The sequence below is a fragment of the Strix aluco genome, chromosome 1 (genome assembly GCF_031877795.1).
Source record: "Strix aluco isolate bStrAlu1 chromosome 1, bStrAlu1.hap1, whole genome shotgun sequence".
NCBI lineage: Eukaryota > Metazoa > Chordata > Aves > Strigiformes > Strigidae > Strix > Strix aluco.
The window spans coordinates 79,349,143-79,363,899 of NC_133931.1; the positions used below are offsets into that span (position 1 = coordinate 79,349,143).

Consider the following 14,757-nt stretch of genomic DNA (forward strand, 5'->3'; position numbering starts at 1 on the left):
GTTGGACAATGGGACTCACTTCCGAAATAACCTCATAGATGCCTGGGCAGAAGAACACAGCATCGAGTGGGTCTACCACATCCCCTACCACGCACCAGCCTCTGGGAAGATCGAGCGCTACAATGGACTGTTAAAAACTACATTGAGAGCAATGGAGGGTGGAACCTTCAAACACTGGGACACACATCTGACAAAGGCCACTTGGTTAGGCAACACAAGAGGATCTGCCAATCGAGCTGGCCCAGCTCAGTCAAAACTTCCACGTGTTGTAGACGGGGATAAAGTCCCTGTGGTGCGCATGAGGGACCTGCTGGGGAAAATGGTCTGGGTTAGTCCTGCGCCAGGCAAAGGCAAACCCATCCACAGGATTGTTTTTGCTCAAGGACCTGGGTGCACCTGGTGGGTGATGCAGAAGGATGGAGAGGTCCGATGCGTACCACAAGGGGACTTCATTGTGGGTGAAAACACACCATGAATTACACTGTACTTTTGTCAATTTTTCTTTGTTAATGCTAATTGCTAAATGGCAGCTGGATGTGACGCACATGGTATAGAATAAAGGGGTGGATTATGTCCTGGTTTAGCCAGGATAGGGTTAAGTTTCCCCAGCAGTGCGGGGGGAGCTCTAGCCGGGTTATTCAGATACCATGCTGACGTCACATCCTGGCACCGAAGCGAGACGGGTCGGTTAACACGTGTGTTATGCCATCGCGCTTCTCACTGCTGTACTGGTAGATATTTTGCTCTGTTCATTGTTATTACTGTTATTCTTATTGTTATTGTTGTTGTTTGTTGTGTTGCTGTTGCACTGTTGTATTAAACCTCTCCTTATGTCAGCCCCAGGGCTTTGTATTTCACTCCCTTTGTGGGGGAGGGGCAGCGGTCGCATGGTCTCAGACCCCGGCAGGGACTAAACCACCACAATGTAAAAGAAAAATAACTTGCTCAAAGCAGAATTTACTGGCATTAAATCTGATGTTAGGCTGCCCTATTCAACCATGAATTTGAGGGATTCGTGTCCTTTCTTGAATAAATACTTCAGTATTTGCAAACCATCATGAAAAGTGGAACTACAGAAGTATGAAGTGATCTATCAACAATTCAAGTTCATTCAAGTGTAATGGTATCAGACCTGAACCCACTTCTGACTGAATGCTCATCACAGCCCATTCTTAGTATGGATGCTCTTATCCAATGAGAAATACATACAGCTGATGTGCAAGTCTGTCAAACTGCTTTTGAAATAGTTCAAACTGCCATACTTGGGCTATAAGATTCCCTTCCTCCTTTCCTCCCATAGCTCAAAACATAAAAGATAAACAAAACTCTACTTCTGCTTACTTCCCCTGTAGATCTTAGAATGGTATTACGGTGGTAAAAATTTTTAAAGGACACATGAGAAAAGCAAAGCTCAAGTCATTCTTAAAAAATTTATGCAGAATTCAGGAGATCTCTGTTGCCCCCTGAGCTGTGTCCTTCATTAAAGGTGAAAGACTTTCCCAAAGCCTGGGCTTTGGAACTTTTTTTCCCAACAGACCATACTCATTCAACTGGCTTGTGAAATGTGGTACTTCATTTTAGACTTGATTCTGTACCTTCTTACCTGGCTACAACTCATGAGTCAGAAATAAACAGCAGCTCAGAGACAAGGGATTAACTTCCCTGGAGCAATATTAGATTCAGTGGCAGCATATAATCAGACCAGAAGATAAGTCAAGAACTTCGATACACACAGTAATACAGAAATGCCTGAAGCTCACAAAATATGTGCACATTTCACAAACAAATCTGGACAAGTTTGGTTGACATTGCTGTGTAGCTTTAGTGACCGTGTAGTATACTGAGCAACCTGCGTATCAAATGTGTCTCTTGTAGCCATACCCCTTTCCTTCTCCCTAGAAATTTATGCAAAATAGAAAACTACAGAATTGGAATTGTAGCACTTGGATACTGCATTGGTACAACTGATCTTGCATCATAAAGCGTGTGGGGACATAATATGTCTCAACACAAAAAAAGAAAAAAGAAAACATTCGAAAGTCTGACTCCTGGAGAACTCTGACCTGTATTATTTTTAAACAGATCAAATTCTACAATATCTCAGGAAAGCATTACTCATCTAGCAATGTAGCAACTTTTTTGCTAAGATCTGACAGGGCAATGAAGGAATAAAACAAGTAACTCCCAAAACGCAAGTGATTCTACTAGAAAACATAAACAAAGATAAACTATAGGTTTTCCTGTGTATCTGAATTACTTTGGTATTGAACAGCATGTGTAGCTTGAAGGTTTTCTTCTTTTGGCTTCAGACCTACACTATAATTTGATTAAGCCAGTTCTCTAAGGCTTTCCCGGTTTTCAGAAGTAACAAATTTGTACTCTGAAGTAGCATATCAACAAAATCATAATACATTACCCTAGCAATTCCAAGTGTATCAGCATAATAATCCATACAGTGATAACTGAAGTCACAGTTAAGTATTTAATCTTGTAAACTATCAAATGAACATGGCCAGTGCTAGAAAAATTGAGGGCAACATGACAAGAAAATGCTTTCCCAGTCCCCCTGTGTAAATTGGAGCAATTTGCTTTCCATTTCACACTTCAGCCATAGAAACAGGAAATACAGCACATTTCCTTATGTAATAAGAAATTCCAAACCTTCAGATCACTGTCTATCTCAGTGTAGGCCCCCAAAAGTAAAGGGCCAGAACAACAAACAGCCTTCTGCTTTACTTTAAAAGCATTTGTAAATCTCTCCTTGCCTTGAGGACAGCATTTAGTGCTCCTAAAGCTCACGCCACATCATTAATTTCATCTCGCCCTCCTCAACAAATATTTCTAAGGCAATAGGTGGCAACTAAGAATTACATGCCCCAAGCCTTTACCACAAGCAGAATTGAGAAATTCAGTTCTACCTTTTAACAGGCAAACAATAATGCAATAGACAAATCTATAGCCAAAGGCAGCAGAAGAAGTAAATATCCACTTAATTCCCTGCAAACTAACTTTAGTGAAAGTAGGCAGCAGAAACTTGGGTCAAAGCACGGCACTGCAGGTAAGTCCCAATTCACTTGATCAAAATCTTTTACCTCCTCTCCTCCTTTATAATCATTCAGGAAAGGCTTGGCTTAATTAAGGTAATTTTCCCTTTGTATGGTCTGTTTCTGCTAGAAATAATTTCAGATTTCTGTTGTCTGAGGTTCCAGTTCTATGGCCTTGGGATACTAAATTCAGCCATTTTAGATAAGCCATTTTAGCTCTGTCCTGTCACTGTGTAATAATCATAACACTTAAATCATGGTAGAAAGTTTAGTGTAGTTTTACAGGACACACTATGTTACACTCGGTGAAAGGCTGTAAAAGACTGCTTACCAGAAATCAGTGTTCTTCAATACAGAGTCTCCACATTTACAAGCTGCGCCTTGCCACATGAGGTTGAAATCATCTCTCCTTTGCAAACTCCAAAGTGCCCCTTTCATTTGCCCCTTTCTTCTCCTGCTTTGTACTCATATTATCAGGACAAAGCCATTCTACTGCTCCACTTCAGATCCTCACTGTAGATTTGTATTTTCAGTTCTCCTTCCTCCTCCCCTCCCACCAAAAATAAAAAGTTTGGGTACAGGTGTAACTGTAGACTACACATCCCAAATAACATTTAACCTCTCTTCAAGTCAGATACCATAGTCCAGCAAATGCACTTTCCCAACATCTAATGAAATGTCACAGGCTTTGTATTTACCTGAAATTGCAGGGTCTCAGCACCTCTCCTGGCCTGAGCCAATTTTAGTTGTGGTAACGACTGACTAGAAGTCAGGCAACCCTAGCCCATTTTAACTTTGTTCTATGGGTGCCATACATGCAAAGGTCTGACAAAGTTAAGTAGTTACTGCTCAACAAACAGTCTATATTTTAACTGAGGCCAGAGAAGGCTAACTAATTGTTAATGGTGAAAACAGTAAAAGTGTACCTGGGAACCAAAACAAAGATCAAGGAAACAGACTGTTACAAAATAGAAAATGTAGCCACGTTAGAAAAGGAAAATGTAACGGCAGTAACAGTACCCCACTGCAAACCAGTATCAGCAAAAAGACACAGAGAACTTGCTTCAGTTCCAAGAAAAAGCCATGCAGCAACGCCATGAGTTTCTGAGTTCTCATCAGGTAACAAGAAAAGTAGAAGGGAAGACTGATTGAAAACCTCCCTTCCCATCTCACTGTAAATTAAATGAGGTCTAATCAGATGTAACTAAGCTAGCCAGACCAACTAGCTCTGGAATCTGAGACAGTCTTCATGACACATTCAAGTAAGCAATTCTCACCCATACCTCATGCAAGGTTTGAGCACACAGAAGTGATGACACTTCACTGCCAAGTAGGTGACTTTTGAAACCCTTCCTAAATCAGAGATGTTAGGAAAAATCATGGTTATTTACAAAGGCTTATACCAATAAATGTTCAGTAAGAGCACATTTCTGCAGTTTTGTCTTCACATAACAAGTTACATAAAAATACATTAATATAATCAAGGACTGCACTTGTGTTAATGAATAAGCAACTTACTATATTTGCTTGTTGTGTCATATTCCACTTTTAAAAGTACACATTCAAGGCTGAGGTGCAAAACACTGGTATCATCACCATACTCAATCTGCATCAGTTTGACGTATGCAGCATTATGCCTACTTGGCATACATAACGAAGACATTTGGGAACCACAGCTCATCTGAGAAGCCACTTGCACTCCACTTCCAACACCAATAATAAATTCTAGGTAGACTCAGAAAGAATGCACATATTAAGTTCACCAATTTGAGCATTTTAACTTAAACGTATATTCCCTTTAACAGTAGTGAACTGTGTTTTATCATATTTTCCATATTAAAGTTTTCCGCTTCTATAAAACTTTCTCATAATTTTTACTAACTACATTAAGACATTTAACTACACCTTTCACTAAACTTTGTGTGCTTTCAGATAACCAGTGTACTTCAGTTATTTTAGTGAATATGTATCTCCATATCCTGCAGCTCTATTCACATTAATCTTATCTTTAACAGGTGAAGTCAAAGCCAAAAATTTCAGTACAAAAACAAATTAAATGTTTAGGATTCTGTCTTTGGTGTCATTTCCAAGCTTTTTGTTTCACATCCTCTAGAATGTTTCAAATCATAGGCCCACACAGTGTCTATTCCCTCTCCAACAGTACAATCTGGGATCCAGCAAGGGAAAGGAAAACGACAGGCAATGATTCTGGCATTACATTCAAGTTCTTCTTCCAGCTTCTTCTCCAACTGTGGCATCTGTTGAGCAACAATAAAAAGCTTTCAGAAGCAGTAAAAACCAGAAGCATTCTCTTTAGAATCTAATTCAAGTGTTCAAGAGAAGTCCAAGGTTTGAGGAATTTTTGGAAAAAAAAATTAGGAAAGTGTTCATGATATACATTTTGGCTTTGATGCATCAACAAAGAATATCTAAAACTAGAAAATGGTTATTGTGCCCTGATTGGTGAGAAGAAAAGCATAACTCTAAGTTCTAAAAATTCAATCAAAAAATGCAGATAATATCTTAGACAAAAAAACCCATAAGTTAAGAAAATACTTTACATGTTCCAATTCACAACTCTCTTCAGTGGGATTCTTCTCTGTAGAGAGAGTTCAGCCCCCTGAAATTATGCTATTTATGGCACCCAAGTTACATGAACTATTATGTGATACTCAAAGGCCAATGCCTCTCGTAATTTCCAGTCTAACCCCAAGACAGATCCTGGGAGACTCAAAACATCACACAGCCAACAACCCAAAGCAAACATCCTGCTGTCACTCTATGGTAAAGTACTGGTATGTTAAATACTATTGCAATTGAGCTTTGTTGGCTCCAGCCTGTTAACATATGCACATAAGTCCCTGCACCAGTACTGTATGAAACAGCATATAGAATCACAGAATGGTTTGGGTTGGAAGGGACCTTTAAAGGTCATCTAGTCCAACCCCTCTGCAATGATCAGGGACATCTTCAACTAGATCAGGTTGCTCAGAGCCCCATCCAACCTGGCCTTGAATGTTTCCAGGGATGGGTCATCTACCACCTCTCTGGGCAACCTGTTCCAGTGTTTCATCACCCTCATTGTAAACATTTCTTCCTTACATCTAGTCTGAATCTACACTCTTACTTTAAAACCATCACCCCTTGTCCTATCACAACAGGCCCTACTAGAAGGTCTGTCCCCATCTTTCTTCTAAGTCCCCTTTAAGCACTGAAAGGCCAGAATAAGGTCTCCCTGGAGCCTTTTCTTCTCCAAGCTGAACAACCCCAACTCTCTCAGCCTGTCCTCACAGGACAGGTGTTCCATCCCCCTAATTATTTTTGTGGCCCTCCTCTGGACCTGCTCTAACAGGTCCATGCCTTTCCTGTGCTGAGGGCTCCAGAGCTGAACACAGTACTGCAGGTGGGGTCTCGCTAGAGCAGATTTGAGGGGCAGAATCACCTCCCTTGACCTTCTGGCCACACTTCTCTCAATGCAGCCCATGGTACAAGTTGGCTTTCTGGGCTGTAAGCACACATTGCCAGCTGATGTCCAGCTTCTCATCCACCAGTAACTCCCAGTCCTTCTCGTCAGGGCTGCTCTCACTCCCTTCATCCCTCAGCCTGTATTGATACTGGGGGTTGCCCTGACCCAGGTGCAGGACCTTGCACTTGGCCTTGTTGAACCTCATGAAATTCACATGGGCCCACGTCTCGAACTGGTCCAGGTCCCTCTGGATGGCAACCCATCCCTTGGACTTGTCAACCATACCACTCAGCTTGGTGTCGTCTGCAAATCTGCTGAGGGTGCACTCAATCCCACTGTCTATGTCACTGATGAAGATATTAAACAGTACTGGTCCTAATATTGGTCCCTGAGGGACACCACTCGTGACTGATCTCCATCTGGACACTGAGCTGTTGACCATCACTCTCTGGATTCAGTTCCTTATCCACCGAATAGTCCATCCATCAAATCCATATCTCTCCAATTTATAGAGAAGTATGTTGTGAGGGACTACATCAAATACCACTACGCAACTCTCCTTTGTTGAAGACCTGCAGTCTAGTTTTCCTCCATTTGCAAAAACTGAGCAGATATGGAAGTCAAGAGAAATATCAATACTCTTCCAGAACAGAGCAACACCCTGCCCAGTCAGATACTCTAGCTCCAATAAGTACTTTGCAAATTCTGCTATGGATTAAGTGAGGAATGAATTAACACATCTAGACTTCAAAGAAAAATTTTTCCCATCCCAGATAGTGGTTATGTTCTGAAAAAAAAATGAAATTTGACAGATTTAGCCATTTTTGTCCTTTGAAAAAGCTTGATGTTATGCTTAAGCAGATCACCGCACATCCATTTGAAATTCCTTTTATTCTTACATACTGTATCTATCTCAGGAGTAATTATAACTGCAAGCTCCACAGGTTACCTCTATTACATGTCAAAATCCATTTACTTTGATATCATGACATAACATTTAGATATTAAAAGGTTAAAAGGACAGCAATTATTTACAAATACAGCTCAATTTAAGTCAGGAAGAACAAAAGATATATTAAAAAAAAAAAAATCACAAAAAAAGGAAAAAAACCCAACAGAACATTATTAAAAAACAAGACTGACTGAAGAAAATGTATTTCCAAAGGCTGCAGATAGCTTCCACTATCACATACATGCAGGGTGTGCCTTTGATGTAACATCCTATTAGAGCTACATTTAAGCTTACAATGGAATATTTTAGGAAAATTATAGTCATGGATCCAATATATCAAAGAGTTACTTCTGAATATTTTTAAGCATTCTATGCTCTGATTTAATCCATACAACAAATGCTTTAAACATTTTTGCCACCGCACCTTAAATAAACTAGAAAAATAAGCCCACTTCGGTATCTCAAACTGAGCTGAGACACCAGAAGAGGAAGGACTAAGTTGTTATTGAAATTATAAATACAGACATAGCCTGATTTTTATTGAGTAATTATGAAAATCTCATGTCTATATGAGCTCAAACTAGAAAACTTCATTAATAGTTCAGCCAAAATGAATTGTATCCTTGAACCAGTCAGTCAAACTAGTTTTTAAGCTAAATCTCTCAGTAACATTAGGTGTTATAATCATGTTGTATTCTATATCAAGTCAGAGTTCGGTTTCTTTGGTATGTCTATACAAATATGCAGTTTAATAAACCTTTTTCACAGTATATAATCAGTTAAAATACACAGAAGCTGCAAACATGAACACCTGGTAAGAATTCTGTCATCCCACCCTGAACAAGTAAAAGCCTCTCTGCAATGACTCATAGATAAACACACCTTCCCCCAGATGCTTGCAAGAACAGAGGTCTTAGCCTACCCTGAAGATCAATAAATCCAAGTTCTGTAAACTAATCTTGGATATGAAATAAAAACACTGTGTGACAGCATCAGATCAGACCAGTATTATTAAAAAAAGCTAAAGAGATCTATTGCCCTCAGTAAAAAAGAGAAAATGCATTAAAGTTTCTAGAAAATCAATTTAGTCATTCAGGAAGCTAAGCACTCACAACTTCCGAAGTAAATTTAAAGGGGATCATGAGCAAACGAATGCTCAGGAAACACAGTAACTCACATGTTCGGATCTGTTACATTTATGACAGTATTTTTCTTGCAAGAATTTAGCCTAGTATTTACTGAATTTACTGAAGTTATTCTAAGCCCTACAGCTACTCTTTCTATCATAGCTGTTACTAATTTATCCCACTTTATACTATTAAAGTTAAGCCAGTATTTCTGCTAGGTTTACTCACATTTTCCCAGGGCATTTGTTTATTTCTAGTTTACTGAAATATCTTTCTTCAACTGCACTCTTCCCCTCAGTGCAAGTGCAGAATTTCTGACTGCAAATTCAAATATTTATACTGCCCCCTCCCGGAACCCAAGGTAGAGAGCAGATAACATCCAAACCTGGCAACATCTGTAGCACAAGTAACATCACAGCTCTCACTAATATGCCACCCACAAAAGTAGGGGGAAAAAAACCCATGCATTTTCACTTCACTTTCCAACAGGACTTACAACTTGAATCTGAAGTAGGTATTTAATTCCAGTGCTGTTAAAGAAAAAGCAGAGAATAGGGAACCTTGATTATGCTTCTTGTTGCGTCTTCCTATTACTACTACAGAAATATTATCAGTGTATGTTGTATGGTATAGCAACACATAAAGCTCTTCACTCATTTCATCCCACATCTTCCTTAGCAGAGGAAGAAGCAATACAGAAGCATTTATAGATATCTGTTTCACTCCTCCATATGCAATCTATATAGAAAATTGTAATAATAAATCATCAAGAATATTTAAATATGTAAATTTTTTTTCTCTTTTCTAGTAAAAAAGAAAACCAGAACAAGCTGAAAGCCAAAGTGAATGCAAAGTCTGACTGAATTTATCAAATATATCACTAAAGGAGTCACTATGCAACTCAATTTCTACACCAGTTTTGAAGAACACATTTTCCGCAGGGTCACGATGAACGCAGGTTACAAACCCTTCCTAAAAGGCAAAGAATTTGTGGACTTGTACTCTAGCATGGGCTATATACCATATATTTCAGTATTTCAGTATACCAGCTGCTGGCCTATTTGAGGAGACCTGGCTTTTGAAGAATAACATAAGCAAAGTTCAATACTCTCCTCTAAGAAGGTTCCCAAAAATCACCTGTTGCCAGTTTCTATTCCATCTTCTCCCTGCAAGCTCTTCATTTTTTCAGTATGAAAAACTGATTATTTTCAAGAACCAGTCTATCACCTTTCCCACAAGCAACTTGAGCACAGCAGTTTTCATTTTGGTTCTGAACTAATGGACAGAAAATACTTCTCAAAAAAAAATGTATATTTTCAGAGTTCCAGACTGCATACTGTCACAAGTCTCACCAGGTTTTCTCATGGACATTAATAAGCAGCAATAAAATATCAAATATTAGTACTAACTACCTTTGAAATTCTGCAGGTTGGTTCATTTTACAGATGCATGTACTAACACTGAATGCCTTGGCATTAAAATAATTAAACAATGCAAAAATAGTAAACTTACCATTTGAGGTACCCCAAAAACAACAACATTCGTGTAATGGGAAAAAGAAACCTAAAACAAAATTTGAGAACACGCCTTAAGGAAAATGGCATTTATATTTAGAGAAGTTCTCATCATTATTTCCCCTAATCCTTCTAGCTACACTCCTCTGAACAGGGATTTAGACCAAAAACAAGAAAGGAGATCCCATATCAGCTTTTCATCACACAAATTTCCACATAAGACAGCTTTATATTGCTGAACAGCAAGAAATTTCTACTGCCTGGCCAAGGATATGGCACCAATTCTAGTAGCACAGAAAGTACTAATTTAGAAAATACCTACATGATTTTACTCATAGCTAAGTTTTTTGACAACTCCTGTATATGTTAGAATAACATATGTTTTAAGTTTGCCCCCACTTTTGTTAAACATTAGCTAGCTATAAAAATTTGCCACGCATTCCAATGCCTGGGTTCTTCCAGTCAGTGCCATGAAGTTTTCCTATGCTCCCCTCTGAATAAGGATAAAAACAGTATATTCACACCTTTCCCCATAATTCCTGGTATCCACTTTACCCATTACAAAATGCCATTTTTAAAAAAACAAAAACAAAACAACCAACAACAACCCAAAAAAACCCAAACAAAAAAGCCAAAAACAAACCAAAAAACCCCACAACTTTGACAGGAATAGCAGGGGAGAGGCCCACATAAATACAATCCAAAAAACCACGCATCATGGAAGAAGCAATTATGACTCAAATGATTGAAAATTTTGAAAAAAATCTCAGTCACGTGTATGTAAGTTACCCTAAAGCAGCACTCAAAACCAGGTAACACATTGCACAGCTAGAAAAGAACATGTGTAATGAAATGTCAGATCAGATTGTGATCTGGCACGTTACGTTAATAAGAGTCTTGTTACTGACTCCACAGAATCAGCTCTCAGTGAAGCCTGACATTACAGCACCCCACATCATTCATCAGGCACAAGCATAACATCGTATGCTCGGGGAGCTTGTACTTCAAAAGGACAGCACTTCACCAAAGCACAAAACCAGCAGAGCAGAGTACTGTGCTGTGAGTCTAGTTTCTGTGGGCTCAAGGTACTCTTCCCAAAGCCCGGTACAGCACCTTGTGGCCAGTCAGCATTCTGGTTCCTCAAGGATTTCCAAATTATGGAAATCTCTCAGACATCCCAGATTCATTCTTATATATTTCACCACCTACCTTCCATAAGTCTGAAATATAAAATCTGGTGTTCTTATGCACCCCATCTCTCCAGGCACGGTATCTGGAGTACCAGACTAGCCAGGGATTTAACTCATAACCAACAGCTTTGAATCCCCTTTTTGCAGCTGCTATCACCTACAAGGAAGAAAATAAATCTTCATTTAGAAAACAGAGAAAGCGCATTCATCTAAACAGGAGCACATAGTTTTATTTACAATATAAATCAAAGGAATACACTTCTGTAAATCACTCAGGTTTTAATCCCCAACAGATTAGTAGCATAGTGGACAAAAACTCTAACTATATTTTACTATTATGACTAGTCCCACTGAAATGAATAGATATATTCAGACGAACAAAATGAACCACTTAAACATCCACAGGGCAAAGCTGTAGCTTGTAGTACGTCTGTGATCTACATAAAACTTTCACTTAACATATTCATGACGCTACCTTGGAATTAAGAGAGTAACAAAACTGACCACAGAGAGAACAGTGAAATACACAACAGAAACGTTCAAATTTAGAGCACTTATTTGAAAAGCGGTGATGGGTAGGCAATTGAGAGACCCCTGAATCAGAGTCAAAATGACCTACCAATAGAACAAGCATGAAAGTCATTTTTTAAATGTAGTAATCATTTTTTTAAATATAGGTCAAAAATTGAAATGTAGGTTAAAAAATTTTTAAAAACCTACATATAAATCTCACAGTAGAGCTTTCATCCAATGCTAAGCTTCATGTATCATTTTAAAAGGCAAAAGGTAACTCAGATAAGAGATTTTCAAAGACATTCCTCTAAATTAGATGCTAAGATTTAGAATTGTTAAACTGTATTGCAAGTGTCTTCAAACAAGATCAAAGCCTACTGATCTTTTAGAAAAAGAAAAAAAATAAGGAAAATACAAAAAGCATCAGTTTCTAGAATTAAGGTTTAAGTCATAATTTAAAAGGTTACTGTCAAGTTTTAATAAGGAAAAGACTGACGAACTATGAATTACAGAACAGGCAAGGTGAAATCAGGAAGAAGTACAAATTTCTTAATACAATTTCTCAAACAGCATTACCTGGACAGCGTGTTTCACGCTGTTAAAATAATGCATCTTCCATCACACACACAGCATTTGCAAATATACTAAAAGAATTCGACATTTTTACCATGCTTGGAAATAAAAATATGGTGATATTTCTCCACTGATTACACCTAAGTGCTAAATATTTAAAAGCATCTTAACAGATGCTCAACTTTTTTCAGGACAGATGCATTAAGACAACATCAAGCATTCAGGTTTGGGCTCTCCAAGTAGCCTTCAGTCTCTATTTAGGCACCTATATATATATATAAAAGTAAAATCAGAATTAAACACACAGTACCTAGTCAAATTAGATGCCTCAGATGAGGGTCAACAGCCAGAATGCTGAGCAGAGACAGCATCAGAAACTGCAGTTCTCTCGTACCTACGTGCTTTTCTCTGTTTCTTACTTGGGTACGATTCCATCTAAGCCACCTTCACAGTTTTAATTTACAAATCAGATTTTTAGTGTGGACAAATGGTTGACTCATTCACATGAAATATAGACAAAGGCAGCATTCAAGAACTTACTTGTTTCCATAAAAAAACCATTTAGCACACCATCCTGTTGCTAAAACTGACTTAAAGCAGATAGTTATGAAATGATACACAGAACATCACAACTACAAAAAAACCCCACACCATTCTCCACCATACCCTCACCACCACATTTTACAAATTGGGGTTCAAACAACATCCTGGAAGCACAGTATCACTTTGGCTTTGGTGATTCTCATAATTTCTCTTGGTAATTATTCTAGTTTCACCACATTGATTTTGAAGCGGGGCAGCCCTCACTGCGCAAAAGCGTGAAGGCTACAGTTCTAACAATACCAGTTTTTTTGGAATCCATTGCTCATTTCTCATTCTCTTGTTCTTCTATCGCTTTTATACAATAAGCATAGAGCTGCAACTCCAAAAGCACAGTGCTATTTAATCTTACAGCCTCACACACTGCAGCTATAAACCTATATGGAATCACAGCTCTTTGGCAATCACAATACCAATACTTCGATCACATCTCTTCACATGAATGTAGCACAATTCCCTCCAGCCAACAGGATAAGGTTATTCTTTCGTACACTACCTTGTCAAGCTGCAGGTAAGACTGGAGCAAAAATAATTAATTACTCACCTAAACTGAATGTAAACCTTTCTCAGCTTTAAGCCTTTTTATAAGACTGAAATAGAAACACTGGATGCCAAAGACAAGGCATTCATAAATACAAGAAAAAAACAGCAGCCAGGACTGGAGCATTTGGCACTTTTTTGAGAGGCGATACAAAAGGAAGGTGATGTCTGTAACTTACAATACGGCCATCCCCGCTACCAATGTCAACTAGGGAGCCACTTCTGTTTTCTAACATTTTCAGCACATTCCGGATCTGAGTGGAAGTTGCAGGAACGAAGGGCAGGCATACTTTCCTCAGAGCCGGGGTCACGAAGGGGGTGACCACCGCATAGAGTGCCACCAAGGTCCCACCAACAGCAGCAGTGACCAACAGCCCCCAGCCGCTCCTTCTGGAGCTGCCCTCACAATCCTCTTGTGGGCCTGCTTCATGGCTTTTGTTCGCTAGCGCCTTGGACATCACCCCTAGAGACAGAGAGAGTATTTTCTCTAATAGCTTTATTATGTACTCCCTTAAGACAAAGTAGTATATTATATCAGAGAGATAGGACATCAGGGGAAAAAAAGCTTATATACCTTTAGTTGATTCCTAGACCCTAGGGAAATGTTACTATTACTGCTTTTGAGAGCAGTTTCCACTTAAGCCCGTAGTTCTTCCCACCCGACCGGGCAGCAGCGCGCCCCAGCACAGCTCAAAGGCGGGCAGGCAAAGACCGCCCCGCCACGGACCGCCCAGGAGCCCGCGCTCAGGGAAACCGAGTCCCTGAGTAGTTATTGTTCTTCCCCTCAGGAGGAACTTTTCTCCCAAGCACAACGATCCCCTCTGCAAGGCCGCCTCTCGGACAACCACCCGCACCAAAACCAACAACTCCCTTAAAACCACCCAGCAGCCGTCCTCGGCCGCCGGTATTTATAGGGAAGGGCCATACCACTGCGCTATGCGGGGAGGGGGGGACAGAAACCTTTCTGAAGGCGCTTCGGAGAGGAGCGGCGCGCACTCTTCTGCCGTGTCTCTGTCTTTACTCCTTCACGTTCATATCCCCCCGCGCAGGCGCTGCTGCCGCGCTGAGCGGCCCTGTTCTACCTCACAGAGCCTGCTTCCTCCCCTCCCCGCCAGCTGGCGAGCGGGGCCGCGGGCACCGCGCGACTCGCGCCGTGCCGGATGCTTCCAGAACGCTCCGCTGGAGGCGCCAAATAGGTCCCGCGCGCGGAAAGTGTCGCGCGGCTGCCGGCTGCGCAG

At 40.0% G+C, this 14,757-nt stretch overlaps 1 protein-coding gene across 3 annotated transcripts; it reads right to left on the minus strand.

Moving 5' to 3' along the window:
* Window positions 1-1,657: 1,657 nt before the first annotated feature.
* On the minus strand, window positions 1,658-14,667 carry ATPSCKMT (ATP synthase c subunit lysine N-methyltransferase). Of its 3 annotated transcripts, none has more exons than XM_074825783.1 (5): window positions 14,480-14,667; window positions 13,699-13,982; window positions 11,313-11,450; window positions 10,102-10,152; window positions 1,658-5,302 (listed from the first exon to the last, which is right to left on the minus strand). In XM_074825783.1, exons 2-5 carry the CDS (start codon window positions 13,975-13,977, stop codon window positions 5,105-5,107), a joined length of 666 nt encoding a protein of 221 aa, XP_074681884.1. In that variant the 5' UTR covers window positions 13,978-13,982; window positions 14,480-14,667; the 3' UTR covers window positions 1,658-5,104. The 3 variants fall into 3 exon arrangements, with proteins under 3 accessions (XP_074681884.1, XP_074681892.1, XP_074681899.1); XM_074825791.1 differs by having other exon boundaries at window positions 14,447-14,667; XM_074825798.1 differs by lacking the exon at window positions 14,480-14,667 and adding an exon at window positions 14,094-14,166.
* Between the last annotated feature and the right edge of the window lie 90 nt (window positions 14,668-14,757).

Excerpts from the sequence above, each read along its gene's own strand:
- ATPSCKMT (XM_074825783.1), bottom strand. The coding sequence starts at position 13,977 with ATGTCCAAGGCGCTAGCGAACAAAAGCCATGAAGCAGGCCCACAAGAG. Across the intron at positions 11,451-13,698 it reads GTAGCGGGGATGGCCGTATT|GTGATAGCAGCTGCAAAAAG; the intron begins GTAAGTTACAGA and ends TCTTCCTTGTAG. Across the intron at positions 5,303-10,101 it reads TTTTTGGGGTACCTCAAATG|ATGCCACAGTTGGAGAAGAA; the intron begins GTAAGTTTACTA and ends GTTGCTCAACAG.